General features: G+C 49.7%; 1 protein-coding gene across 3 annotated transcripts in view; it reads right to left on the reverse strand.

Moving 5' to 3' along the window:
• The window catches only part of MSRA (methionine sulfoxide reductase A), a gene marked incomplete at its 3' end in the record, with an annotated part of 244,577 nt that overhangs the window by 51,798 nt on the left and 165,649 nt on the right, over positions 1-27,130 (reverse strand). For all 3 annotated transcript variants that reach the window (XM_084231529.1, XM_084231530.1, XM_084231528.1), the window contains 2 exons: positions 23,597-23,701; positions 6,188-6,294 (listed from right to left, as the gene is read on the reverse strand). In XM_084231529.1, the coding sequence (XP_084087655.1) occupies positions 6,188-6,294; positions 23,597-23,701 (212 nt within the window). The remainder of the gene's footprint in view (positions 1-6,187; positions 6,295-23,596; positions 23,702-27,130) is intronic.

Below are 27,130 nucleotides of genomic sequence, written 5' to 3' on the forward strand. Positions count from 1 at the left end.
TGTATTTTTGCAAAGGGGCGCCCCTCACCCCTGGAGGCGCCGGGGTCATCGGGACGTGAGCAAGCCTCCGAGCTTGTCCTGACCTGGGTGTACGCTGGGGGCGTGTGGGGAGAACGAAGCACTGAAAACTGTCAGGACTTAAAAAACGTCGCTCATATTCCCCCATTTTATAAACAGGGAACTAGAGCTTTAAAGACTTGTCCAAGGGCATGGTCGGTGGGGCGGCGCAGGCCTCAGCCGGGTGTTCTCATCCCAGGCGTGGCTCGCCCCTCCCTGTGGGGTCTGGCTGGCACCCGGGTGAAGCCACAGACTGGGGGGCTTCAGTGACAGACCTTATTCCCCACAGCCCCGGAGGCCACCTGCCCGAGCCCAGCGCCCGCTTGCCGCGGCTGCCATCCCAGGCGGGCTGCCCTGCCCCATCTGTGTGTGTGGACGGAGCTCGGGCTCTCTGGGGTCTCAGAAGGATGCCAGTCCTTTCTGGGGCCCCCCCATGACATCATCTAAACCTAATCATCTCTCAAAGGCCCCGCCTCCAATAAAAATGACCCCACTGGGGATTGGCATTTCGACATGTGAACAGGGGGCACAAAGGGGCTTCTTTATCCTGCTACACCTTTTCAGTTCAGGTCAACAAACATTTGCCAACAACCTGCCAGGTGCCAAGCATCGCCCAGCCTGAGGGGAAGGAAGGGGGCTCAGGAGCCCCCAAGAGCTCACGCATATTAGGAGACGTCACAGGAAACAGTCTTGCAGGGAGCAACCCCACGCGTGCACTGCTGCCGGGGTGCGTGGGGCGGTTTACCGCGACAAACCTCAGCGCTCCCCTGCCGGCAGCCGTGCGTGAGATGACTGTGATGAGAACCTGGCAACGAATCATGTGTCACTAATACTTGACGAGGTGTTAACCTATTAACTCACCAAGGCGGTGAGGAAGGGGAGGACTTTCCCACCTACAGATGCTCCGCAGGGAGCACGGAGAGCCGGACCCAGAAGGCCCTCGGCCCGCGGCACTGGACCTCTGCCACGAGGGGTCTTGGGTTTCTCCCAGTCGAGGAAGCGCAGGGAAAACTCCTTCCTGAATTCAAAACTGAATGGCTCAGCTTTATATAATGAGTACACACACGTCTGTGACACGTACACGTATCGTCCACCCCTAACAAGGGGCCTATTACATAACATAATCTCACTTAATTCTGATAACAAACTTACGAGGACATTTTGCTATCCACGCTTCGATAGTACAAAAATGAAGACCAGAGAAGGCAGGGGCTCACGCATGGCGAGTGGCTGAGACCGTACCGGAACATTCTAGTCACCCTTTCAAACACTATTTGGGTTACTTGCACTCACACACAGCCTTCTCCTCCCACCCGCCCCCAACATTTATCTAGCTTTTAGGATTTTTTCCCCACTGTTTTTTGGGCAGCTGCTTTGGTGAGCAGTGGGGGAGAAACGGAGTGATTGTGAAGGCAGAGGGGGTCACAAGACACATTTACACAAGTTTCTTCCCCCCTTCAAAGTTCCTCAAAGACCCTAAGAGAGAGATCAAGTCCGTGCTGTTTGGGGAGCCGGGTGTGTTGTGTGCCAGGGAAGCCAGGTGGGCATCCGCCTCTGCTGAGCAGCGCAGGAAAGGAGAGCCCGGCCTCAGTGCCAGGCCTGGGTGGACGTTCCGCAGGGTGGGCGGGAGCCAGGCCGTGGGGCCGTGGCAGGCTAAACAACGGTCCCTCCAAAATGCCCACGCCCTATTGCCTGGAACGTGCGAGTGTGACTTTGGGTGGCAGAGATTTGGTGGCGGTGTTTAAGACTCTTGAGATGGGGAGATTATCCTGAGTTACTCGGTGGGCCCTAAGGGTGACAGGCAGTGTGTAAGAGAGGGAGGTGGCCAGACATGAGGAAGAGAAAGGGGCAGCAGGAGCTGAGCTCGGAGTGGCTTTCCCACTTAGGAAAAACCTGGTTGACAAGTAAGTGGAAATAGCAAACGGACAGTGGAATCTGGGGCTCTGGACCCCAGAGGGTAGCCGGGCCAGAAACCGGAGCATCATGAGCATCTGAACTTGCGGGAAGAAGCAGCAAAAACCTCTCAGTACACCGGCAGGTAGGGGATTTGAAAATGACAGCTGCTCTCTCTCTCTCTCTCTCTCTCTCTCACACACACACACACACACACACACACACACACACACACACAGAGCAGCCAAAACCACAACTGGCCAGGGCTTCATGGAGACCATGGGGAGTCAATAAATATTTGCTGCAATCTAAGTACTTTGGGAAGAAAATGAAATAATCAAAGCTGAGCAAAATTCCAAGCAAGGCTTGGTGCCATCCAATCACTGCCCATTGTTTTCATTTCTCAACTCCGGCTCTTTCCTTTAAAATGATAGTGCAAGGAGAGCCGAAAGGACAGGGAATAGATTGCTAAATAATTGAAATTTAAAGATAAAATGTAAATATTTAGAGATTAGCGCTATCTTAAAGATAGGGCAGATGGATGGGTGAGTGGGTGGGCCGCTGGCTGGATGAACAACTAGGAGAGATGGACAGAGGTTCTAAAAACATTGCTTCATATTTGAAACAGGGTGACTAATTTAAGCAATCACCCAAAGAGGTAACCCAGAGGGAAGTTTGCTTCAGGAGGCCAAAGCAGGCTTTAGCTTTATTATTTCTCTACCAATATGAAGAAAGCTATCTACACTGATCAAAAGATTGAATTCCTAAGCGGGGGAGGAGTCCCCTCTGCAGGACGAGGGACACACGTGAACCCTCCCCCCCGCCCTCGCCAGCGGCCACGACTTGGTTTAGAATATTAGAGAAAGTTTGTTGTGACAGGCTCACCAGGGAGATAAACTATCAGTACTTGATAATCCAAAAATAATTACTGATACATCAGACACTGTCCTCCCATCAATACCGTAAGCAAATAATTCCACCATGGACTCTGAGGACAAAATATGAAAACACACAGTTAAGGAAAGATCCCAGGAGTTACCCAGATGGGCGGCAGTTCACCACAGCTGGAGGGCAAGAAGAGGGAAGAGGCGCAGGCTTTGTGCAAAGGCAAAAACAACCCCATTTTATGCAAAGTCCCTGGCTTGGAAGACCCGAGGTTGCTGTCAGTTCTGCCAGCAGGACCCGGCCCAGCCAAGGTTGGCGAGCCCAGCCCGGGCCTCACATCCGCTCCTCTGTGGAGACAAGAGCGGCTTCACCAGCCTTTCCGTGTCCTCCGGTTGTTGGGGAGCACAGGGCCCACGGCCCAGACAACTTTGCAGAAAACCACAGTTTCAGTGGAAAATCACTCTGGGTTTCTGGCTCATCAGCAGTACTGCACATCTAATTAGCTCAACAATTGGTCCCTGTGATAAAATCAGCTAATTTTATGTTCAAATGGCTGCTCGGTGGTAAGCAATCCTGTCACTCTCCACTCGCGGAAGAAGAAGCTGCTGAAGAGGCGGGTTACAGGGGGTCACTGGGGGCGAACTAGTGAAACTATTAAATTAGTAGCCGGAGTCAGGGCTAGAATGAGCGCACAGGGTCCCCCCAGGGCTCAAGTAAGAGGAATCCCCATGATGGAGCGACAGCACCGGTGGCAGATCTTGAAGGGGAAAGTAGCTGACAGAAACGATGGCTTGAGTCACCTAAACTCTCTCCTGCTCCCCAGAAACACACCCAGACGCTTCCCACGAGCAGGCCAACCCCAGAGGGGAGCCTGGCACTGGGGGGGACCTGGAGGAAAGGCCTCTGCTTTGCAGGAATTTGCTCCAGATGGTCCTCGATACAATACCCAGGGTCGCGACTCCAGGGGTGTCGACCTCTCCAGCCCACCTCCTGTCACTGAACTGTTAGGGCAAATGGCGATATTGGAGTCTCCCCTATTTTGAGGGATCTATTAGAAACCACATTATTTTTAAGGCAAATGTAAAAGGACAGATGAACTCGATGGTGTAGAAGTTCCTTACGCCACCCTTCACTGAAAACTAGCCGTGGCGGGGGCGGGGGATAGATTATCAATTATACTGACTGAAGGGACCGTGAGCGCTGCATGTATGTTTCAGAGCTGGCACAAGAGACGCACGAGCACTCACACCATTCCACAGAGACACAGAGCTTCGTCCTGTATCTCAACGCACGTCACAGCTGTGCAGGTATCCCAGGTACATCAATGACACCGTTTATACAAAGTGTGTAACAGTCTTTCACACCACGTAAGTGCCCTGGTACTACATGGCTCCAGAGAGGGGACGTTCTAGAAGGTGGTGCTGGGCCATCTCACCGCTGAGGGCATGTCACAGGGATCAATGGCACAGACCCAGGCGTGCAGCGGCCCCGCACCGGGTCATGTCCAGGCACCACCATCACAGATGCCATCGGTCCCTGACCAGAGTACGGGGCACGCAACGATGGCTCTTACAAGCGCCCACCACATCACACGTCTGCATGCTGCATAAACGGCCGGGAGACGACCATGTGTAATCGCTGTGGCTGGATAAATATTAAACTTGCGTTTTTCTTTCTCTGCTTTAACAGAAGTGCCCGAAAGTCACTGAATTGTGGTATATGCGGTCAGTGAGTGACCTGTGGGGTGCACGGGGGCCCTCAGAAGTGCCATCAGCCCCTCTCCAGCTCCTCTCCAGCCTGGCAGCAGTGTGTGCTCTCTGCCAGGCACCTGCTGTGCCCTCTCACCTGCCAGCTGCCTCCCTCCTCCTGCCACAGAGACGCCGCACCCTGCGCCCATCTACACCTAGAAGGGCAGGGAGCCCGCAGTGGAAGGCCCCCAGGGGACAAAGGCCCCCCTCCTCCCTCAAAGAAGAAACCCCCAGCTCCCAGAGCAGGGCACCTGGTACTGGTACGTGCCTCCTCTGTCCTCTCCCGGCCCCTTCCTCCAGCCCCACGAAATCACACAGCCCGAGGCGCAGAGCCGTCCGTCCACAGACCTCTCGGCGGTCACGGTGCACTCACCGGGGCGCACCAGGGAGGCGCCTGGTCCTCTGGTTCCTGAAATGGTGACAGCGTGGCCCTGGGCGATGTCACAATCACCCTGCTCAGGCGCACTCGGACGGGGTCTCCCTAGGGTGACTGTGAGGAGGCCACTTGGCCCTCAGCAGAGGCTCCAGGGCAGGGGGACAGAGGAGCTCCCACTGCAGCAACTCTGATGCCAGAGGCGCTGGGCTCCAAGGCTTGGAACCCCGAGTCTCCAGCGAGGGAGCCAGTCCCACATGCCTCAGCCCCTCAAGCTCACATGTACCCCCATCACCTTCTACTGGACCATTCAGGGAAAACCAGCCGCGTGTGGTTATTTAATGATGCACTTACAGTAATTAAAATGAAATAAGACAAAGCTGTCACCCCCCCCCCCAGTTGCATGGTGCAGGGGAGACCCTGCACCCCAGCAGAGCGGTTACTGGCCACGCGTGGCTGCCCGGCACTGGGAATGTGGCCACGGCCGTGAAGTCCTAAAAATTAAGGCAGCTCAAATTGTTCATAAAAGCACTAAATCCCTATAACTGGAGGAGTTTTTTCAAAATACAAATTAATAATGGAAATAAGTATTTTGTGCGTAATTTGTTATCACTGAGAAGTATTTTTATCAAGTCAGTTTACTGTACCAGCAAGAGAGAGCGCATCTAGGTTGAACTGTCCGCCCCCCATGGAGTCCCCACCCCAGCACGCCCCAGAGCATGACTTCACAGAGGCCCCTGAGTTAAAATTCAGTCACTGGGGGGGCGCTGATCCAGGGTGACCGGAGTTCTTACGAAGGGGGACATCTGGACACAGACAGACGGGCACACGGGGAGGACGATGAGGAGAGCCGGGAGGAGACAGCCACCGACCGGCTGCCGAGAGGCCCACGACGGGCCTCCCGCGCCAGCCCAGCTAGCCTGGGCACAGGCCGCCTGCCCCTGAGCTGTGGGGCTGCGTCGCTGTCGCCCCCGGGTGCGGAGAAGAGGAGACAGTGATTTGGAGGCGCGTGGAGAGGGACAGGAAGGAGGAGGAGCCGAAGTGAAGCCACGTCCAGATGCGCTGATTTTAAAAAGACACGCTCAAGGGCTGTCCCTGAGAGCCTCGGCCGCACATCCTGTGACTCCCAGCGGGTGAGCGCCATTTCCAGATTGTGCGCGGCGGAGCGCGGCGCCAGATGAAAGAACCAACCCTCCCCAGAGGGGCCGCGAGGGCCGCGGAGGGCGCCTACCTTCTGGTAGTCCTCCCTGGAGCGCAGGGCGGCCTGCAGGTGCTGCGCGCAGGTCGGGTAGACGGCCGAGCGGTACTGGGACCCGTGGTCGTTGCCTTGCCGCAGGCCTGGGAAAGCGGAGACAGGGTTAAGGGGGCCTGCAGGGCGCGGGGCGCACTGTCACTGTGACGGCGTCTCACGGAGACAGCGCTCCCCTTAAAGAAGCGGGAACCAAGCACGATTTGTCCGTTTTACTTAAAATACATGTCCTTGGACTTTGAATCGCCGGGCTGGGCCACAGTAGATGCTCTGCTAATGCGTATTTTTTGAGGCAGCGTTAAATTACAGCCCGTTCTGGCCGCCACCTGCAAAGCACTGGGATGCACTTCTAGGTCCCAAAGGAGGCCCCTCCAGCAGGCACTGCTGCCCCTCACTTGGCAGGTGAGGAGACGGGGTAATCCCTGGGAGTGCGGCTCACGTGGTGCTTGGCACACAGGTGGTGACAGTGAGCAGAGCTATGCGGTGAGGCATTTGCCTCAGATTAGCATTAAAGGATCACCTGGGACTGGCAGCCACCCAGCACCCCAGCCTCCCTGCTGCAGAAGGGGAGTGGACATGGGGGCCCCTTCGATCCGGGCAACAGAGTCCCCAGAGTTCAACAGCCACAGGTTCAGCATGGATGTCCTACCGCTCTCCATGCTGTAGTCAAAACAAACTCAGCCAACTTACTGGAACATTCAAGAACCAGCTTCATTTTAACTAGTGTCCCCAAACTCCTGTGGTTGAAGTTGGCCTCCCAACAGGAGCAGCTATAATTGCAATAGTAACACACCCCACCTGGTGCAAAGCAGCAGATCCTGGCTCAGCAGGTCTTGGGGGGGGGGGCCCGAGATCTGCACTGCTCACCTGCGTACAGGTGGCACGAGTCCTAGACCACACTTCCAGCAGCAGGGTTTAGAGTTTGCCCAGATATTTTCAAGGTTCCCTTATTTGATCTGTCAGCAGTGTTTTGAATTCCAAACCAGGGAGACCAGGCGTGATGCCCCTCTGCACCCCACCAGCATGCACGCTCTTCCCACTGGAAGTTCCAGCCCATCCCTCTTGTTCAAGTGTCTTCTCTGCCAAACCTCCCTGGACGCCCTCACCACTGTGACAGCCCCTGGCTCCCCAGGCCGTGCAGGGCCCCTCTTGGGAGGCTTCATCACCCAGCAGTGCCATCATCTGATCACTGCCCTACCTCTCCTTCCACACGGCGGGCGTTACCCCTCTACCTGGTCTGGTGCAGGCAGATGGGCAAAGTTCTACGAGTATCTGTTGCATGAAGAAGGTGCGAGTGTGTGTCTTGTCATCCAAGGCTCTGCATTAACACTGGAGCCTGACTCAAAGTGCTGTGTCATGCTAACTTTGCAAATGGAAATTCAGAAAGAAATGAAATCCTCTTTCTGAAGACCATGGGGAAGGGCTGCAGGTGAGCTCCTTTGTTTGACTTTTACTGGGTGAGCAAGTGCAGTCGCTTGAGAACACCGAAGGCTCCCTGAGGCGGCCAATGGCTCGACGAGCTAGAATTTACCCCCAAAACTGCAGGCCCCAAAAGGGTGAAACAGTAACAAACTAATAGGATTTAGGGTCGGGCCACAGGTTACCTAAGGAGTGTGTGTGCCAGTATGGGATTCTGATGCCTGCTCCCTCTCACCCCGGCGTCCATTCTCCCCCCTTCAGAGTCTTCCACCGACAAAGGTCACAGGGGGCCAGGGAACTAATCAGTGGCTCACAGAGTCAATACCAAAAATGACCAACACATTAATTTAATAATGCATAATAAACATAAACCAGTCCATGCCTCTAATCAGTATCACGTAATATCAAATAAGGATACCTATTTCACTCCTGTGTAAGCTACATATTCAGCGAAGTAGTGCGGCAGTATCATGCAACACTGGGCGCTGCAGGGGAGCACTTGCAGCATGCACAGCACAAGCACGGTCACAGCATATTGTTCTTGTCACATCGCTATTATAACAGATTGCATAGATCACATATTAGACATGTGTAATATATTAACACGCGACAATAACACAATATGATGGGTTATAAAGAAAGCCCAGGCTTCACAGAGCTCACTTGCCATCGGAACCTCGAGACTGGGGAATAAACATTTACAGCACTTTGGCAATTTCTTCAGTTTTTCCCTTCTTCACATACACGGAGGGATATTCTGGAATATTCTTCCCTACCTTTTGTGCACAGTGACATGGTGGCAGCATGACTGATCCTTCTGAAACATCCTCCAGAGAGGAAAAAAGGCTGCTGGGCGGCCGATCTTCAGTCAAACCTGACCCCACCCCATTCGCGCAAGCCGCAGAAAAGCAGGCTCCGCGTGGGGCTGCTGGGGTCTTCTTTAGTTTTCTCTCTTTTGCAAGGGAAGTTAGTAGTGAGTATAAGAGAACCTGCAGGTGTGATTTATTTACATTTTTAACAAGTTTCACTAGATCCTATGTGCCTTATACACCGAAGACAATAAATACGTGTATTTGCTTGCAGGTCTCTGAATTATCTTAAGAACAGAGGAAATTGTTGCTTATGGATAAAAATGGACGTTTTTTGTACACAAAGTGGGAGTGATGAAGAATCATCCCAGAGAAATGGTGCAATCATGGCCTCCGCTGAGTGTATTCTCAATACACTGGTAAGGAATGTACAATGAGACCCTCAATTTTACACCGTATTTAGAGCTTTTCTTATAGTTACATGACAACCTAAGGATAGAAATATCTGGAAACTTTCACAAAATTGTGTAGTTGGGCAGAGGAGAGGTGTACACCGGAGTCTGGGAGGGGATGGAGGAAAACTCCAGAGTCTTGGCTCAATCTCCTCGTGTCTTGAGAAACAGGGGACAAGACTCTGCCTGCTCATGAGTAACAATATCCATTTAACTGGATCATTTCCCCAAAGTTTCTAGGAGATTTTCTAACGTCAAACACAGTTGGGCACAGCCACAGATGTGTGTGTGCACGTGTGTGTGGCTAATTCTGATGCAGGCACCTTTCTGTTCGCTGATGACAGGGTTTGTGAAATGAACAGGAGCCTGAAATTTGCAAGCAGGTGGTTCACCAGGAAACATGATTTGATGCTGAACAGACTGAAAAGCCTATAGAACCGCAGACGTCCCGTCCTCACTTTTAACTCGTCACGCTTGCAGGTGTTCAGCACTGAACTTCCTACCACTTCTTTCAACCTCCACTGGTTTAAGCTCTGAGCGGAGCGGTGACTCACATGCGGGAGAAGCTGTTCACGGACCCTCCGGGAGGGTGCCCAGGACACGGAGCTACAAGACCTGGTTTTGAGTTTAAGTCTAAGCACTGACATGTTTTATGCAAATCGCCTCATCTCTCTGTGCTTCCAACCTCATTTGTAAAACAAGGATTATAAGGGTCTGACCTGCAGGCTTGTTGGGAGGAAAGAGATGAAACCGGGATGTGCTTGGCTGACTCTGGAAAATGGCAGAGGCGTCAGAACATTGACTTCTATGCTGTGACGCTCATGAAGAGCTTCACTACTCTGGACAATTCTGTATCTATTTTTCCCTTTCTCTCTCCCTTACCACGCAGGGGTTCCTGGTTCCGTCTTTGGTCGACACCTGCCCTTCCAGGGACCCAGCAATGGACTCTCTCGCTGTCTAAATGGAGAACTTACACGTCAACATGGACGACCCAAGCGTGGGTTCAGGCTCATCATGAAAGTCACATTCCTGTAGGACATTCTCCCGTCTGGGCTCCATTGTCCTCAACTGGACCTCATTATCTTTCACCTCTCTCGCCCCTATCGACTGGCAAGCTCATCCTCTCAGCACCCGAGTCCACTCCCGAGCGATCCATGTTCCATTTGCGCCTTTTCATGCCTCACACCAGGCTGTCGTCTGGACCCGCCTGTCTTTCCTGTAGCCCGTCCTCTCTCGCCGCCCTCCTCGGCTCCGCCAGCCCAGACCCGGCTGCTCAGGGCTGCGGTGGTCAAGTCCCGAAGAGCACCTGGGACCCGTAGGGCCCAATTCAGGGTTGCTTGGTAAGTGCTTCCTGGTCGTGTGGGCTGAATAAATGATTGGTAGTTTCTTGCAATAGTGGGTCATTCCGCTGTGTAATCCTCACGCAACTCCCAGAACCACGCGCTGAATCTCTCACTCCTCTTCCCAGGAACAGTCGAAGGGCATTGCTGCTCAGACCTTCCTATGCTCAGAGCAAAGTGAGCAAAATCATACAGAAAAATGGACGTGGTCAGCAACTCTCCTGTAAAACCCGCTCAATTTCACACCTCCTACCCGGGCTCATGGTGCGGAGAGGTTTGTTACGGCTGTGAACGGCAGGACAGCAGCGCGCTGGCCAGTGACTCTCAGTCCATGTTCACCAGAGTAAGATGCTTTTGAAAACTGAAGTGAAAGCAAGTCAAGCCAAATCGCCTTCAACAATCCACTGGATTTAGGACATAAATATGCTCAATTCCTGATTTTTCAATGAAGTCATCCCAGGACATTACAACGAGTCAAACGCTGGACGTTAAGATCAGCTAATGGTGACCAGCAGCGAGGGGAGGGTGCCCCGGGAGGGCTGGGCTCGGGCACGCAGCCGTGCACTTGGTGTCGTGTGCGCACACGCTGATCGTCAACGATGAACACCTGAGATGGACTCAGCGTGCCAACGCAGTGCTACTTCAATTACATTTTTCCTTCAATTAAAAACATTTTTAAAGAAATGTGAGCTACCATGTGATTTGGGTTAAGCATGAACCTTCGGCTGCAATTCTGCTCACAGGACATGGCACAACACGGTCACTGGAGGAGGCGAGAGTGTCCACGCTGCTTCAAAGAGGGGAGGAAAAGCTAAGACGTCATGACCGCACTGGAAGTGAAATTTAAGCGCTTTCAAAGACGCCGTTGGACGGCTGATGAGAGGAAGGGGGACGCCGAAGGACTCTCTGCGAGTGCCAGCTTGCCCTGGCGGCTCTCGCTGTGTGGGGCTGTGCGCACCGCGGGGCGTGCAGCAGCTTCTCCGGATTCTACCAGCCGCTGCCAGCAGCACCCACCTGTCCCGACAATCAGAAATCTCTAGACACTGCCAAATGTTCCCTGGGGCACAAAATTGCTTTATATAATACTTCACAGAACGAGCCACATCTTTTGATATCATCACGTATAAAGCCTCCATTTTCAAGGCAACCAGAGGCGGCCACAGTACGCAGTCAGGGCGGTGGGCAGACGGCACCCAGGAGTTGCAGCATGCCGGAGGCTCTGGTGTTCATATTTTCATTTGTATTCACTAATTTCAACGGCCACCAGTTTCAATTTTTTATGCCCAAATTCAAAAGAATGGAGATTTGATAACAAAACACAGGACTATTTTTCTTTTTCTGGTGAAACAGCATTTTAAGTTACAAATTGAAAAGCTGAAAAGAAGCGCAGAGGCTCTTACAGACTCTAATCGAATCAGCACAAATTGAAATCAACATGCGTACAGTCTGAAGGGTTCTCAGGCGAGTGGAGAAAGCAAAAGTCTTTTCTCCTTCCTCACTCAATAATGTAGACAACGGAAAAATCATAATCTGTTGTCTGATGACCACAGCCTCTTACCATAACTCTCAGGAAAATCTCTGTGACACCAGTTGTCCTATCTTACCAGACCAATTAGAGACTGCCATCAGTTTAACAGAGAAAACAAAAATAATAGTGACCAACAAGATAGACATATACTTCTTTTTCACTTAAAATAAGTGCAAGCTACTGAGTAGGCAGTCTAGGGGCCGTGGGGTGTCTCTGTGGTCACCAGGGACTCAGACTTCTTCCTTCTACCCAGCTGTCCCCAGCAAGTGGCTCTCGCTCCGCCAGGGCCATCACCTCTGAGTTCCAGGCAAGAAGGGAAAATGCAGGGACACCTCCTCCCACTTACTCATTCTTTAGAGGACCTTCCCAGACGCTGAATGCCACACCTTCTCTTACATCTCACTGGCCAAGAAAGCCACGTGGTCACACCTCCAGAACTCCCCTCTCTGCACAGTGAATCAGGAAAAGGCCCAGTTACTGAGGCCACATGTTAGTCGGCTCCTTCCCCCTTGCTATCCCACTTGTCTCGCTACTTCACAACACTGTCCACTCGCTTGCTTTAAGAGCACGTCCTCAGTAAGTCATAAGCGCTGAATCCCTGCCTCAGGCTCTGCATTTCGGGAAATTTACTGCCCACCTTTAATGCGTTGTTGTTTCTTACATTCTATCACTTCAGTTGTTCAATTTGTGGATAGATTCTTACTAGATATGTTGTTTAAGTATTATTAGACATATTAAGTTGCTACAAATTCAGAGATCAAACTTCTTATGTAGGCCTACGCATGCCAGAGGGACATCATTCTCAGAAAAAGATCACAGACTTCCATATTGCATTGGCCATGCTCAGGATGTATGGCTACGTGTTATTGACGTCTTTGTGAGATCAGCACAGGGAGAGGCTTAGCTGCTATCGCTCTATTTACTAGAAGCTGAAGACTCCCACTGCTTCTTCAAAATTTATCTCATGAAAATGAAAGAACCTATGAATGACTCAGAACTTCAAACATTCCAAGCACATATACTGAGTTAGTCCCACTACATCTTGCTTCTTAAACAGACCCTGCCCCCACAAGACTTGTTACAAAAAGGCTGCCTGTGTGCTGCAATTGCACAAGAAGCCCAGCCCAAGAGACTGTCACTAGAAGCACAGATCGTGTGTTACCACTGCCATCACCAGGAAGACAGGGCTCCCTGGGAACACATCATAGGACTTGGAGTCCTCCAGCAGGAAGACGCCCTTCATCCCTCACAGTGATCCACAGGACTTCTTAACACCCACGTAACCCCTCCTGGCACATCTGGCCTTTAGCTAAAGTTTTAAGACAAGCCTTACTAATATGGAATAGTCTCGCTTTACCTAACTGAAAACTAAATCTGTCAATTTGAACTGACATCTCATCTGCACTTCAAGGTATTGAATAAATGGATGGACAGCTCTTGCTTCACAAGAAAGAAAGGGGGGATGGGGTGGGGAAGGAATGGAAAGGGGTGGAGAGACCATGACCAATGGCCCACGACGCAAATGGCCAGTCCATGTTGAACAGAACTCCTGACTCCTTTCACTTCCGTCTGGGAAGAACGAAAGTCGCCCCAGCTAAGAAAAACCAAGCCGCATCGGTGTGGGTGGACACTGGCAGCTCCGTGCTTGCCAACTCACTGACGTCTGTTGGCGTTGAGCTTTTAGCTGTTGCGGGTATGCTTGTTTTGTAATGGCATCTCGCTTGATCTTGACTTGCATTCCCGTGATTAATAAGGACGTCAATTACGTGTTTCCTCAAAGCTATGTCAAGACCTTGGTCCATTTTTTTCCACACAGTCTTTTTTTTTTAATCTAATGGAGATCCTTCTTAAATCTACTTTTTATCTATAGTCCTTTGCCAAGCATAATCAATCTCTTTTTATTAAATTTTCATTTTAACTATGACTTTTTTATTTTAATCTAATTTTTTAATCAAATATTGCCTCTATAGAATTAATGCTTTTTGTGTCTTGTTTTAAAAAAGCCTTCATGAACCTAAGACCATTTTATTATCTACTTGGATTTTGTAGTTTACCTTCACATTTATGTCGTTAGGCTTTTATATACTGATTTATGTCTATGGTGTGAGGTAGAAACCCATATGAATGTTTCCCCATCTGTTCCTAAATCATCTTATCACCAGTTATTAAAGAGCCATTCTTTCCTGGTTTCATGTGTCACTTCCACAGATGTGGGTCTTTTCCTGGATTCTCTGATCTACAGCGTTCATCTATTCATCCAAATTCACATTGTCTCAATAATTGCTGCTTTATGATAAACCTTGATATCTGGAAGAAACAGTCCTCCCATCTTCTTGAATGAGTATCTTTGTATTCCTTGACCTTTTGCTTTTCCATATAAACATCAGAATAAGTTCTGAAGATCCACAAAAATAACAACAAAGACTGCTGGAATTTCATTTGGGTTTGCATTGAATTTAGAAAAACGTTCAACAACACAATAAACTGACATCATTGCAAACCATAACCAAAAGGCATTATTGGCCTTGCAGATGCCAAAACACTACACCAACGCTATGCTTTTTGTTGTTGTTTTTTCTTTTTGAGTGTTGGGGTAACATTCTACCTCAAGGTACCAATTCCTGACAAATAAATAAACCCTGAAATTCCAGTGGCTTAACTTGCTAGACATTCATCTCTTGATCATGCTAAGCCCAAGTAATAATGAAGAGTGAGAACGGTCTTGCTTCATGAACCCCCAGAGAACTGGGCTCTGGACTGCCCAGCCATCCTCAGCCGGGTTTCCTCGGGATCCACGCTTGGCTGGCAGACAGAGGAAGAGGAAGCAGAAGTTCTTTATGGGTCAGGCCTGGAGACAGCACGTGTCATGTCCAGAACTCAGTCTAGTGGCCCCTCCAAGGGAGGCTGGAACTATTGTGAAGTGAGAAATGGAAAGGCAAACAGGCCTCGGCCACATTTTTCAATCATATATTTTGGGTTTTTTAACTCGATTTATTGCAGGAGCCGCGCCTCTCAATACCAGGCTGTTGGGGTGTTGCAGTGACAGCCTAGCAGTTTCTCAGTATTTCACTATTAAGGGTGATGCTGGCTCTAGGCTTTTGTACACATTATTTACTGGATTAAGAAAACCACTTTTTGTATGAATATTTTAGTATGTGTGAATATGGAACTGTATTAAATACCTTTTTTCTATCTATCTTGATAATCATGTTTTTCTTTTAATCTGCCATTGCTGTGAATTATATTGATATTAAACATGCTAAACCAACCTTGCATTCCTTGGAGAAACTTAAACCAGTCACAATATATTATCCTTCTTATATGTTATTAAATTCAGTTGGCTAATATTCATCTTAAACCTCTGCATGTATTTCATGAATAAGACTGCCCTATATTGTTCTTTTCCCAGGTGTTGTATCAAGGTCGTGCAAGGATCATAAGATGAAGTGCATCTCTCTTAACTTCTAGAATTCCAGTTGTGGGAGAGTATAACCATTTCTTCCTTAAGCATTGGTAGAATTTACGGAAGCCAGCTGCCCTTGGTGGTTTCTTTATGAGAAGCATTTTAAATACTGATTCAATTTCCTTGATGATTATAGGTTGATTCACTTTGTTAAATTATACTTTCAAGAGCTTGTTTAATCTAATGTTTAAATTTACTGACAAAAAGTGAGAGCCCATATTTTATTTCTGATATTGGGTATTTATGGCTTCTCATTTACACTTTGGTCATCAACTGACCAAAGTCTTATCATTTTATTATTTTGAAACACCAACTTTAGACTTTGTAGATTCTATTTGTTTACTCTCCATTTCATTCATTTTTGGTCTCTATTCTTTCTTCACTGGTGTATTTGTGTTGTTAGACTTCCAACTCCTTATGATGGATGCTCTTAGCTCAGTCTTTCTCCTCCTCTAGTGAATAAATTTACAACTCTACATTTCCCTCTAATAACTGCCTGAGCTACGCCCTATAAGATTTGATGTGTAGTGTTTTAATTACCAGTTTAAAATGGTTTCTAATTTCCATTCTGATTTATCTTTTATCCAGAAGATATTTAGAAAACTTCCTACTTTCTAACATAGGAGAATTTTCTACATCTTTTTGCTCCATTCACAGCATAATTGCACTAGGGTAAGAGAAACATAATCTACATGCTCTTAATCCTTGTGAAATGGATTGAGCCTTACAGCCTCATATGCATCCCTGTGCGATGGGGCAGGGTGCTGCTTTGTGCGTGTGTGTGTGTGTGTGTGCGCGCGTGTGCTAGCCCCGGTGCTTCAACTGTGCTGGTCACACTTGCTGCAGCCTAAGAAAGGCTGTCAAAGCTAAACTTTTCTGGGGTTGGCAAAGTCCCTCAGAACAAAGGTGTTTCAGTCTTCTGCTTACCTGTATAGAGTCCTGTGGTTTCTTCCTTTCAACCTGGTCATTCCTAACACTTTTATAGACTCTACGATGTGATGCTTTTGTGCTTTTACATCTTCTCCAGTATTTAGGTTGCTTTTGGTGAGAAAGTTGATCCGAATTCCCCAGTCCACCATTACCAAATTCTGGAAATTCTAGTTCCTGCCAATTTAATCAGCTCTGGCTTTTATCTAGTTTACTGCTATTGTATGGGAAGTAATGGAATTCTTTTGACTTCATTTCTTATTAATTTTGTATCATTTTAGCAATTGTAAACCACCTAACCATTCCTATCTAAAATATTTGGAAATCTTCCTTGCTGCAAGTTTTCAAAAGCCTCTTCATCCTGCAAAGCCTTAACAAGATTATATCATGACGGATATCACCAGGCACTCATGAGGACAGAAAGGCTTGCTGGAGAATCTGCTGTTATTCCCACTGAAGTAGCCTCCTGCCACAGCCTGTGTGCTGGACAGTGGAAACAAACAAGCTCTGGAATTGAGTCCTTCAGTCAAAATTCCAGCTCTGCACACAGGGAACCAACTGGTTCAGGCCAAATCATTCCATCTCTCTGGGCCTGTTTGTTCATCTGAAAAATGGGCCCAAGACCACCTATCCAGAGGCAACTTGGTGGGTCAAATGGAAGCACCTGCATGTCAGCACCTAGCCCTATGCTCAGCCCTGAGAAGACACCAGCAGAGCCTCTCCTGCTGCTCAGACACCCCAAGTCCATACAGCTCGAGAAGAGGAAAAATGTAAACATGAGCTGCGTGGTGTTCAACGAGACAGGATCTGGAGAGGCAGACGCCATGTGCGCCGTGTGTGGTGATGTCAGGCGAGGAAAATGCAGTTGAAAGAACAATTAATAAAGACAAATATCAGTTAAATTCTTTGTTTGATTTTTTCCCCTGTTTCTGAAATTCTTAAAAGAACAACATCCCTTTCAGAATCATAATGCCGGGTTGGGTCGTTTTTGCATTTAATCTGTGTGCAGCTGTTCCTCCACTATAAGCATGCACATCTGCTCATTAGCAATACAATGTCATTTCCACTGTCTAATTATTTGCAGATGATAGATTCCTTGTACATGGTCTAAAAAAAGGATAGTCCTTCAAAACTGGTGACTTCTTTAAAAAAAAAAAAAGGAAATAAAAGGGTCAGCACAACGAAGTTCAGATATTAATTTGGCAAGTTCAAATATGTGAACACCAGCTCTTAATTGCCAACTTGATGCGAAACAGCTAGAAACAGAATTTTTCTCTCTCCAGTTAATGCTTCCCAGCAGACAAGTCCTTTTCTCCACTGTGCACCTGTCGTGAGGCAAACCTGCAGAAGATGGGATGGACCTTCTGCACCCCCAATTCTCTGGGGCATCCTGGGGCCAGCCCACCTAGAGCAATACTCCTGGTCTGTGCTGGGGGAGGGAGCTGCCATCCAGGGCACTGAATAGAAAGGAGTCCTGGGGGAGTTCCAGTCCCAATCCCTGGCTGAGGAGTCCCATTAATCCCCTACTAGTGGCTTTAATGCTGTGGCGGCCCCTGAAACCACACCACAACAGTGTGGCCCCAGGTCAGGCCGGAGACAGTCTGTGCCCGACTGGGAGTGCCCTAGGAGTGGGCGGCGGGCAGCACGGAGGGACAGTGGGGCTAGGCGGCCTCTGAGGACAGCGGGTGGGAGTCAAGCGGAGGAAATGAACAGGGGTATTCGGAACACGAGCTGGAGAAACGATATTGGGAAAGTGGAGGCGTCCTGGGGCTCAAGGTGTCAAGGTGGAAGGGGCCGGTGAAGCCGCCCAGCACCGGCTGGCACAGCATGCTGGGCTGCCCGCCCTCTCGCGCCGGCTCCCGCGCCCGGGCAGGGGCACAGGCCCGTGCACGCATCCATGCACGGGGAGAGGGCCGCGGCAGGCACACAGGTCCTTCTAGCCACACCGGTGTCAGGCAGGAAGCGACTTGGGGAGCCCCGGCAGTGCGGTCTGGGAGCACCGCTGCAGTCAGGGGGGGGTCGGGGAAGACCTTGCTGAAGAGGAGAGACCTCAAGCTGAAGGAAAAGGCTCAGCTGCAAGACTGAGGGAGGCCTGAGCCCCGGGAACAGGGCCCAGGCAAGAGAGCGCTTGTCCAGGATGGTGGGCGAAGGCCACAGTGCCAGAAACGGCGGGGGGCGGGGGGTGGTGGTGTGTGTGTCACAGTCTCTGCCAAGCTGGGAGCAGTTACTCCCAGTCGTGCCGCCAAGCTGAAGAGCGCGCACGTCACCCAGAAAACAGGCAACAGGCAAAGCGCTTTAAGCAGGATAGACATACTTGGTTCCATGTTTTTTGGCGGGTTTTTGTGGAGACCGGACTGGGAGAGGGCAAGGCGGGCCGGGGAGGGGCTGTGGCAGCCCGCGGAGCTGAGGACGGCTCAGGGCAGCCGAGGGAAGGGACAAGACGTGGCGTGGGCGGGGAGCTCACTTCGCCAGGACTCCCGCGAACGCCTGGCAGACCTGGAGGAAGCCACACCTTCCCTAGCTCAGCCGTGCTCTTAAGATTTGATTAAAGATGTTTTAATTAAGCAAACATTTTAATTAAGATCTTCAGAGAGGTGACTGGGAGTTCATCGCCAGTATGGCTGAAGGCTGCCTTGGCTAGGGTGAGTTTCAGCTACTGGCGCGGACAGAGAAGACCCAAAACAAGCCCAGCCTGGGTCCAGCCTGGGTCCAGCCTGGGACGGCGCCTTGGGAATCTCCCTCCCACGCGAGGCTTGCATAGGAGGCGAGGCCCTGCCCTGCAGTCTCGGGTGCACATCCCCTTGCAACTTGCGGGGAGGGAGAACACCCCTCCAAGCACACACAGCCCGGAAGTGGGACCCCGTCACTGTACCCACGCCTGGCAGTCAGGACTCTGACGGGCGGCCACCCTTAGCCACGAGGAGTTGGGGGGGCTAAGCTTTCATCAGCAGCTGCAGCTGCTAAAGTTCCAGTCCCCAGGAGGGGGGACCTGGCTCAGGGCTACTCTCAGCCCAAGGCCTCTGCAGAAAGGCCATTGCCCCAGCCGGGGTGCCGTGAGCAGCCCCCCACCTGAGACCACTGTGCCCGGCGAGACCTGGAACTCTGACGGTGGCCCACAAACCCAACTGCGCAGCAGGCACAGCCTCGAGGCTGTAGATAGAACCGTGGATGCGTCTCCAGCTTCCAAAGCCACGTGACTCATGGTGGTCCATGAGACGGACTCTCAGTTTACAGTGTGACCAAGTTCACGCAGCATTTAATATACTGGATTTAATGAAGACACTAAGGCACAACTGCTACCCTGTGGGAGATCCCTAAAAAAAGTTTACCCTCGGACGAAGTGCTCCTTGTCAGGAAGCTCAGGCCCCTGTGGAGTAGGGGAAAGAAAATGGACTGAGCTTTAGACAAAAAAACTGGACTCCCATAGACAGACTGCCTGTCTTCTGGACCCTCATTTCTTCTGTCAAAGGAAGACAATGAACACCAGCTCTAGGGTTATGGAAAGGGTTAAATGAAATTCCGTACTGACACTAATAGTAGTATGTGTGTGCACACGTATGTGGCATATCATTGACCCATCAGAGGTGCTAATGAGTGTTGCCCTCCTTCCCCCAAGGTGGAGGAGAGTGACATGGGTTGGACTCGATAATCAGATTTACGGGATCAAGCGAGCCCTATGATACAATACGTACTGTGGCCTGCGGCCTGTTATCCCCCCATGCAGGAAAAGCAGGACGGAGCAGCCATCCAGGCCGCAGGCATGTGAGGTGGAGGGACACAGACCGAGCATGACAAGCTGGTTGCTGCTCTGGTTCTTCTGCTGATTTCGCCTGCAGCAAACTTCAGGAACCTTCTAAATCCACCACAGCCTCCACCACCATGCCGGTTCATCTCAGAGTGACCGGATAAGCAACAATGAAATCTTTCCAACTAACAGGAAGTACAGAATTATCTCTGTGGTAGAAAACCTATACTTTTGTAGAAGGAGGTGAACTCTTTGCCCACAGAAAGCAAGGACGTAAAGGTAAGTCAATCTGGTGTGACTGTGCAGTTGCCTCGAGGACAATGCCTGGCATCTGCATGGTGCGTCACCATCTTCAAGTTCTTGTCATGTAACTCCACACAATCCTGACACGAGTCGTGAAGCAAGCAGTGTAGAATTACTTTTTGAAGACGAGAAAACAAGTTCATATTGAGTAAAAGTTTGGGCCAAGGTTGTGGGGTCCACCTGGGGCCAGAGTCCAAATCACCGGGGAAATTTGGTGACCATGTGGCCAGGAATCGGTGTTCCAGGGCACGCGTGGAAGTCTGAAGGAGCTACATCAGCCCCCCGAGTGAGCTCGGGAGCCAGAGCAGGTTACATTCTTTTAAACAGGGGTACGTGAGTGTGTTGGCAGATGTAGAGGTTTCGTGGTAACGGCTAAGTGAAGAGAAAAGGCTATTCCACTTCCTAGTGGAGCGTGTAATCACGCTATTACATTTGTTACTTCACCTGAAGCTGGTCCGCTGAGTGGTGTCTCTCGGGCCACGGTACGCCGGCTGCAGACAGGTCTCTGTCCCCACCTGCAGCTATCAAAGCCCCCACTTTCGTCCTGCTGGGCTCCCTTCAAGGTGGCGGGCCACAGGGGTTTCCTCTCACCCAAGAGGACTGATGTTGTGAGAGCTTCTTCAGCTCCTTGAGGAACTGAAAACCTTGCAGGATTTTCCCTGTCTAGTCTGTGCCATGAAGAAGGGCTTCAGCTGAAAGGGAACTTTAATTAAGTTTAAGTTCTTGTTGTTTCTACCACAGTAGACCTTGGACATTAGCAAGAATCTCCACACTGCAGTCTAGGCTATTACTTCTCCCGCAAAATGCAGCAAACTATAAGCTAAAAAAAATTTGAAGTGGTCCCTTCAAGTCCTCAGTGACTTTGAAAACAAGGCACTGGAGTCTTCCGACATGCTAATTGCAAGAAAATTGCTTCTGGGTCTTATTTCTACTGAGAACCATGTCTTTGGTCACTGCCTCCCCAGCTTGCGCAGGAGCCACAGCTATTTGCTGATAAGCAATTCCGGCCTTCCTTGGGAAGTGTTAGGAATCTCCTAGTTCTTGCTAAGAGTCTATGAGTTACAAACCCCTGTCAGAATAAAAACACTTCTGGAACAAGGGTGCACCAAGCTGCTACATTAGTGGACAGCCTGGGGGCCTCAACGGTGCACCCTCCACCCCCAATTCGTATGTTGAAGCCCTAACCTCCAGTAACTCACGGTGTGCCCGTATTTGGAGAGAGACTTCAAGGAGTAAGATTAAAGGCGATTGTTCAGAGAAGCCCTAACCCAATAGAACTGGGGTTTCTAAGAACAAACACACACACAGGAAAGATGGCATGAAAGACCCAAGGAGAAGGCGGCATCCATGAAGCAAGGGCGATGCCTCCTGAGAAACCACCCCTGCCGACCCCTTCGTCTCACACTTCGGCCTCCAAGGCTTCGAGAGAATAAATTCCTGTTAAGTCCCCCGTCTACGGTGGATGAGCAGATTAACATAGATAGCAAGACACAAATTTCAAAAGGGACTGAGCCACAGTTGAGCCAAATGTGGTTGGTTCTTTTAAACCGTGGAGTTTCTTTTAATGGCACACTACCCCTGGGGTTCGGAGGCCAGACAAGGGACCTAATGAACTGAGCTACGCTGGTAAAAATGCAATAAATAGATAAGAAGTCACGAGAACGAAGAACAGAGATGTGGCCGACCCACTTCAAAACTCTGCCAGGACTGAGCACAAGGTGGCTGTACCAGGACCAAAGGCGGGCTCCAGACGAAGGTCACGCCCAGCCTCCAGGCCTGTGCGGAGCCGGGCCCTGCGTGGCTTCCTGCCTCCTGAGGTGCGAATCCGCTGAGGGTCTCAGAACTCTCATTTGATTTGATTTCTTTGAATTCGGTAAATGAGAATATTCATATATTTGGGCCATCAACAATGGTGGCCAGGCATTTTATCTGAAGGCACACACAAGCAGAAATCCCGCGCGGGCATCCTGCTGTGCCCCCGGCCTTAACTGCTGACTGGCTGCTCCTTGTGATCAAAGACTCACCCGCATGAGCTCCCAGCCTGGACCACCTCGCTTGTGACGCTCGCCCGTCAGAGCTCCCTGCTGGGCCACGGCTAAGGTATTAGGCCTGGGGATCTTGTGAGCGATGACAGTCCAGTTGTCCAAACTGGCTGACGTCGGACCTTCTAGGACAGCTCTTTCCCTGCCAGTCCCCCCTCCCCTTCCCCACACCTCATTGCTCTCAGCTGAGAGTCACGCCCCCGCAGCCCCCGTCAAACCAGACTCGTTCCCCAGAAAGCCAGCCCCCCGCCCCCTTCCAAGGTGATCACCCTGGTGGTCTAACCTGGAGAGCAGGTCAGCCTTGCCCTGCCTGAGTTTATCCTGCCACTATTCTTGCCTTAGGCCTGACCTTTCCCCTCTGGCAAGTCACCCTGGCTTGGGATGGTTCTAAGAACCAGAACTCTGGACCCACCTGCCAGGCTGCTGGGTCATGTTAGGACGCCCCACAAAGCCCAATGCACGTCTGGAAACACATCGTTCATCAGGAAGCAGCCACGCGGCGCAGCGGCCACACAACCTGACGCCAGGGGGAAGATTTGTATTCAGCAGCCCGACTGCTGAACGCACAGGGTTTGTGAAAATCCTGCCTATTCCATTGGGCTTTTCCGTTCCTAAGCCTTGTAATATCAGACCATCGCACCGGCAGAGCGAGGCTGGCAAGGCTGTTAGGAAGAAATGTGGAAATTGCTCATTATGGAATATTACAATGATACTTGCCAACGCGGGATTTCTGCGTGTGTGTGCATGCAAACACCGTGGCTGGCCACCATTGTTGATGGGCCAAACGTTAGTATTTGTACTTACCGAATTCCAAAGAAGACAAATGAATATTTAAATAATCCAAGCACTGGGGACCCGCTGAATACTGCCTTTTACCTTTCTAGCCTCGGTTTTTTTTTTTTAAATCACCCATAGACATTAAAAAATATATATAAAACAGCCTGATAATGTCAAAAAATGAGAAAGGCTAAATTCAGGAAAATAAAGGAACCATAAATCAGGAAAACTTTGGAGCTGCTAGAAAGACACTTTAATTTTGGAGACAAAAGACTGCATGAAGGAGGAATAACGCGAAAACCAAAGGTGACCGGGTCTCTATTGTCTGCATCCTTCTCTGTGGGAATGTTCCCAGCCCTGACAGCTGTACGGGGGGGGGGGGGGGGGGGGGGGGGGGGCGCGGCTGCGGCTGGGCTTTATTCTCTCAGCCTTTTCTCCCCAGCACCCCCTTCTCCGTCAATAAAAGTCTGCAATCATATTCTCGAGCTCCTGTGTGATTTCAAGGTTCATCTCTTCCATGCAGCTCAAACACTAATTATCCCAGCTGTAATTAGTAAGATAATTAAATACTGGCTCACTCATCTACCTTGGGTAGGGTCATGGTTCTCCCAGAAGACCTTGAGCAGCTCCTCGAAGCTGATGCGCTCTGGCTGGAACACCACTCGGACGACTTCTGCATGGCCGGTTTTTCCTTGAAAGAAGCAGAACATACAACCAAAATGTACCGACAACACCCAGGCATGCCACGCTATTTGTGTAAAAAAGCCACTAGGCAGAAGCTGACATTCCTCCCTCTGGAGGAGAGCAGGGAACTTGGGCTAACGGGGAGTCCTGAGTCTCCGAGGCAGGCTCCCCCTCCCTGAGTGCGCAGGGTGGGCCCTTCTCCCCCAGTGAGCTTCCTGCAGCGGGAACTTCTTCATTGTGCTCTCATTTTCTTTTAAGTTCAAGAGAAAACAGACTCGGTTTTCATTTTTCAAATCTCATGCTTATGAAACCCTACTGATGCAGCCTGCCACGGAGCTGGAGATTTGAAACTCTGCAAAGGGGAATGAGCCAGTTTACTTTTATCTTCACCCCATTCCCTATGGAGGAGGCACAGCCGCATGACAGGGTGATGGTGCCGGAGAGAGAGACCCGTAAAGTCAGCCGGCACCGCCTTCTCATTGGGTCACTTCATTCCCGAGGGATGTATTTGCTAATACTGAGCCAAGGTCAGGTTCCTACACCCAGCAGGACAGTAAATGTTTTCTCAGCCTGGTTGGTCCCTGTAGTGAACAACCACCAGAGCAAGGTCCTCAGCAGCACCACGGCTAGCGTGCCTGCTCTCAAAGGTGGTCCTGGAGGTGGGTCAGGGACGTGGGTATATGCAGTACCCTTGGGACCAATGGAATGCCCACCCTTCTTACTCTATGGTGTTTAAATGTAGTAAACAGAGAACCCCTCCATACTGACATCTCTAAATTTGCTTTCCATCTCTTTTCAGTCACTTTGTATGTGGGCAAAATTTGGGCATGCCCAAAGAGAGATCTAGCCTTTGTCATGGCCTCTGGAACATAACCTGTGTCATAGCTGATAGGACTGTCCCTGTTTCAGGTGGGGCTGGCCACAATGGAACATGGGGTTGGGTGGCAAAGCTATGCCGCAAAGATGAACCGAGTGACTTGGGGTGAGGGCCTAGAGACAGAGTTCAAACACAAAATCATTCGATCAGAAAGTGATGCCTACATAATCGAGCCCTAATAGAAACTCTGGACACCAAAGCTTGGGTGAGTCAGGAGGGCAACACATCCTCTATGTGGGATGAGATAAGTGCAGCTTGGCATTGGAACCCTTCTAGAACCTGCCCTCTGCATCTCTTCTGGCTGATTTTGATCTGTATTCTTTCTCTGTAATAAACCATAGCCATGAGCTTAATTCCTCTCAGTGAGTCCTGTGAGTCCTTCCAGCAAATTATCAAACCTGCGGGTGGTATCAGGATCCCCCAAACTTACACCTTACTTTGCAAAAGTGTTTTCTCATATGTTGGTTATTTCACTTTAATTCTCACAACCAACCAATGGTGTAGGCAGGAAATTCCATTTTACAAATGGGAAAACTGAGATATATGTACATTAGATTTTCCCAAGGCCGTAAAACTAGTGAATTTCTGGAATATAACCTAAAAAAAAAGCTTCCTGGCTCCTCATCTAGAATTCTGTCCAAGACACCAAAGAGAGAAAGGTAAACATTTGGAACGTGAATCCAGGAAAGGAAAGAAATCTATTTATTATCTTTGTCTTTTTTATAGTTAAATTTCTTTCTGACTGCAGAAATAATACTCACAGACATTATGAAGCTTAGAGAATGTATGGAAGTATAAAAAAAATCACTTACAGTCCCCCCATGAAGTGCTAGCAATATATATTTAATGCATCTCTTCTTGGATATGTACCAGACCCACACGTGTACACACCAGGCCCTACTCACTTTGCTCTACTGTTGTCGACGCACCGTGCTTTTGCCACTTAACAGCATAGTGTGAGCACCTTCCCAAGTCACTGAACTTTGAGAGAATACCAGTGACAACGTCCGCGCAGCGAGACAGAGATGGCTGTGCAGATGTCTGTGGTATTACTCAGCCACTCCCTGCCACTGGGCAATTAGATCGAACCCTAGTTTTATCAATAAATGTAAATGTTTTTCTATGTTTCTGAGCTTGCCTCAAGCCAGTTACATAACTGGAATTTCTAAATCAATTTGCTTAAACATTTTTTAGTTTCTTAATACCTAGTGTCAAGCTGCTTTTTAGTAAAGTTGACCCAATTTTCTCTCTCCACTGGCAGCAGATTTGAGGGTCAGTTTCAGTTATTAGTAGATTGTCTTTAATCTTTATCAATTTATAGCTAGAAGATAGTACCCTATTGTTTTATTTTCAGTTAATTTCAATTAATTTAATCATTGGTGAGGCTTTAATATTCATGTTTATTACTTATTCTTATTTTTCTCTTTTAATTTTGTGATGTCCTTGTTTTGATTTAATTGATCAGGCTACATCATCTTAATTCAAATCTTATAGCCATGTAAGTTGGCATCTAAGTAGGTTTCCTGCTAACAGTTATGAAAGGCCGATGCAGGCACCAGGGGCAGAAGATACATTCAGCACAGAGATCATGTCCTCACAAAACCACTTTTGATTTACTTTGAAATCTGATTTATATTCTGAAAAGCTTAAGTGAATGACTTAACTACATTAAGCAGGAAAATCCTCTGGATATTAAAAACGGCCACAATATGGTACAAGCATGCTAGATGCATGTGGTAAGGAAAGCACAGACACCACACTAGACAAACGGGCAAGGACGTCACCGGGCGGCACAGACGGGGAGAGGCAAGTGCAAGTAAGATGTGAAGACCACGCAACAGTTCAAATGATGAAATAAAAGCAACTACAGGTATGTTAAAACATTAACAAACTGTATCTTACTTTTCACAATTTGCAAAACCGCTCACAGCATGGCTGGGGCAGAGAGGACGGCCGCCACCCTGACCTGGCTGGTGACAGCGTAACTGACCACACCCTTTTGCTCCCCACTGGCATAAAGAGCAAAGGTGAAGATTAGGTTAATTCACTTAAATGACCCAGAAAATTATCTCAAACACATACCCCCAAATAACGGAAAAGAGGGGTAATCTCTATGAACATGTCACTCCATCACGACGCCAGACAGAAACAAGCCGTGTACGCCGGCCGCTGAACCACCCTGTCGTCATTAAAATGAAACATCCCAGGGCCTCCCCGGTGGCGCAGCGGTTGAGCGCTGGGTTGCGAAGCTGCCCGCGGCCTCTGCGGCGCCAGTTCGATCCCCGGCTGCTCCCCGGCCACCGGAGGAGGGTCCCACATGGCGCGCAGACCTCTCCTGCCGCCCGCTGCTCCCCTCAGCAGTGTCCTTCGGTCCTTCTGCCTGCTCTGCTCCCCGCTCTGGCTCTGGTGAATTCTCTCACCCTCCCGCGCTTCTGACTGTACCCAGTGCTTGCATAAATAAATAAAAATAAATATTTAAAAAAAATAAAATAAAATAAAATATAACGTCCCAATGCCAGTTAAAGCTGCAACTGGTTCCTGAACACTGTCCAGAATGTA

The sequence above is a fragment of the Talpa europaea genome (assembly GCF_964194135.1).
Source record: "Talpa europaea genome assembly, chromosome: 4".
Lineage (NCBI taxonomy): Eukaryota > Metazoa > Chordata > Mammalia > Eulipotyphla > Talpidae > Talpa > Talpa europaea.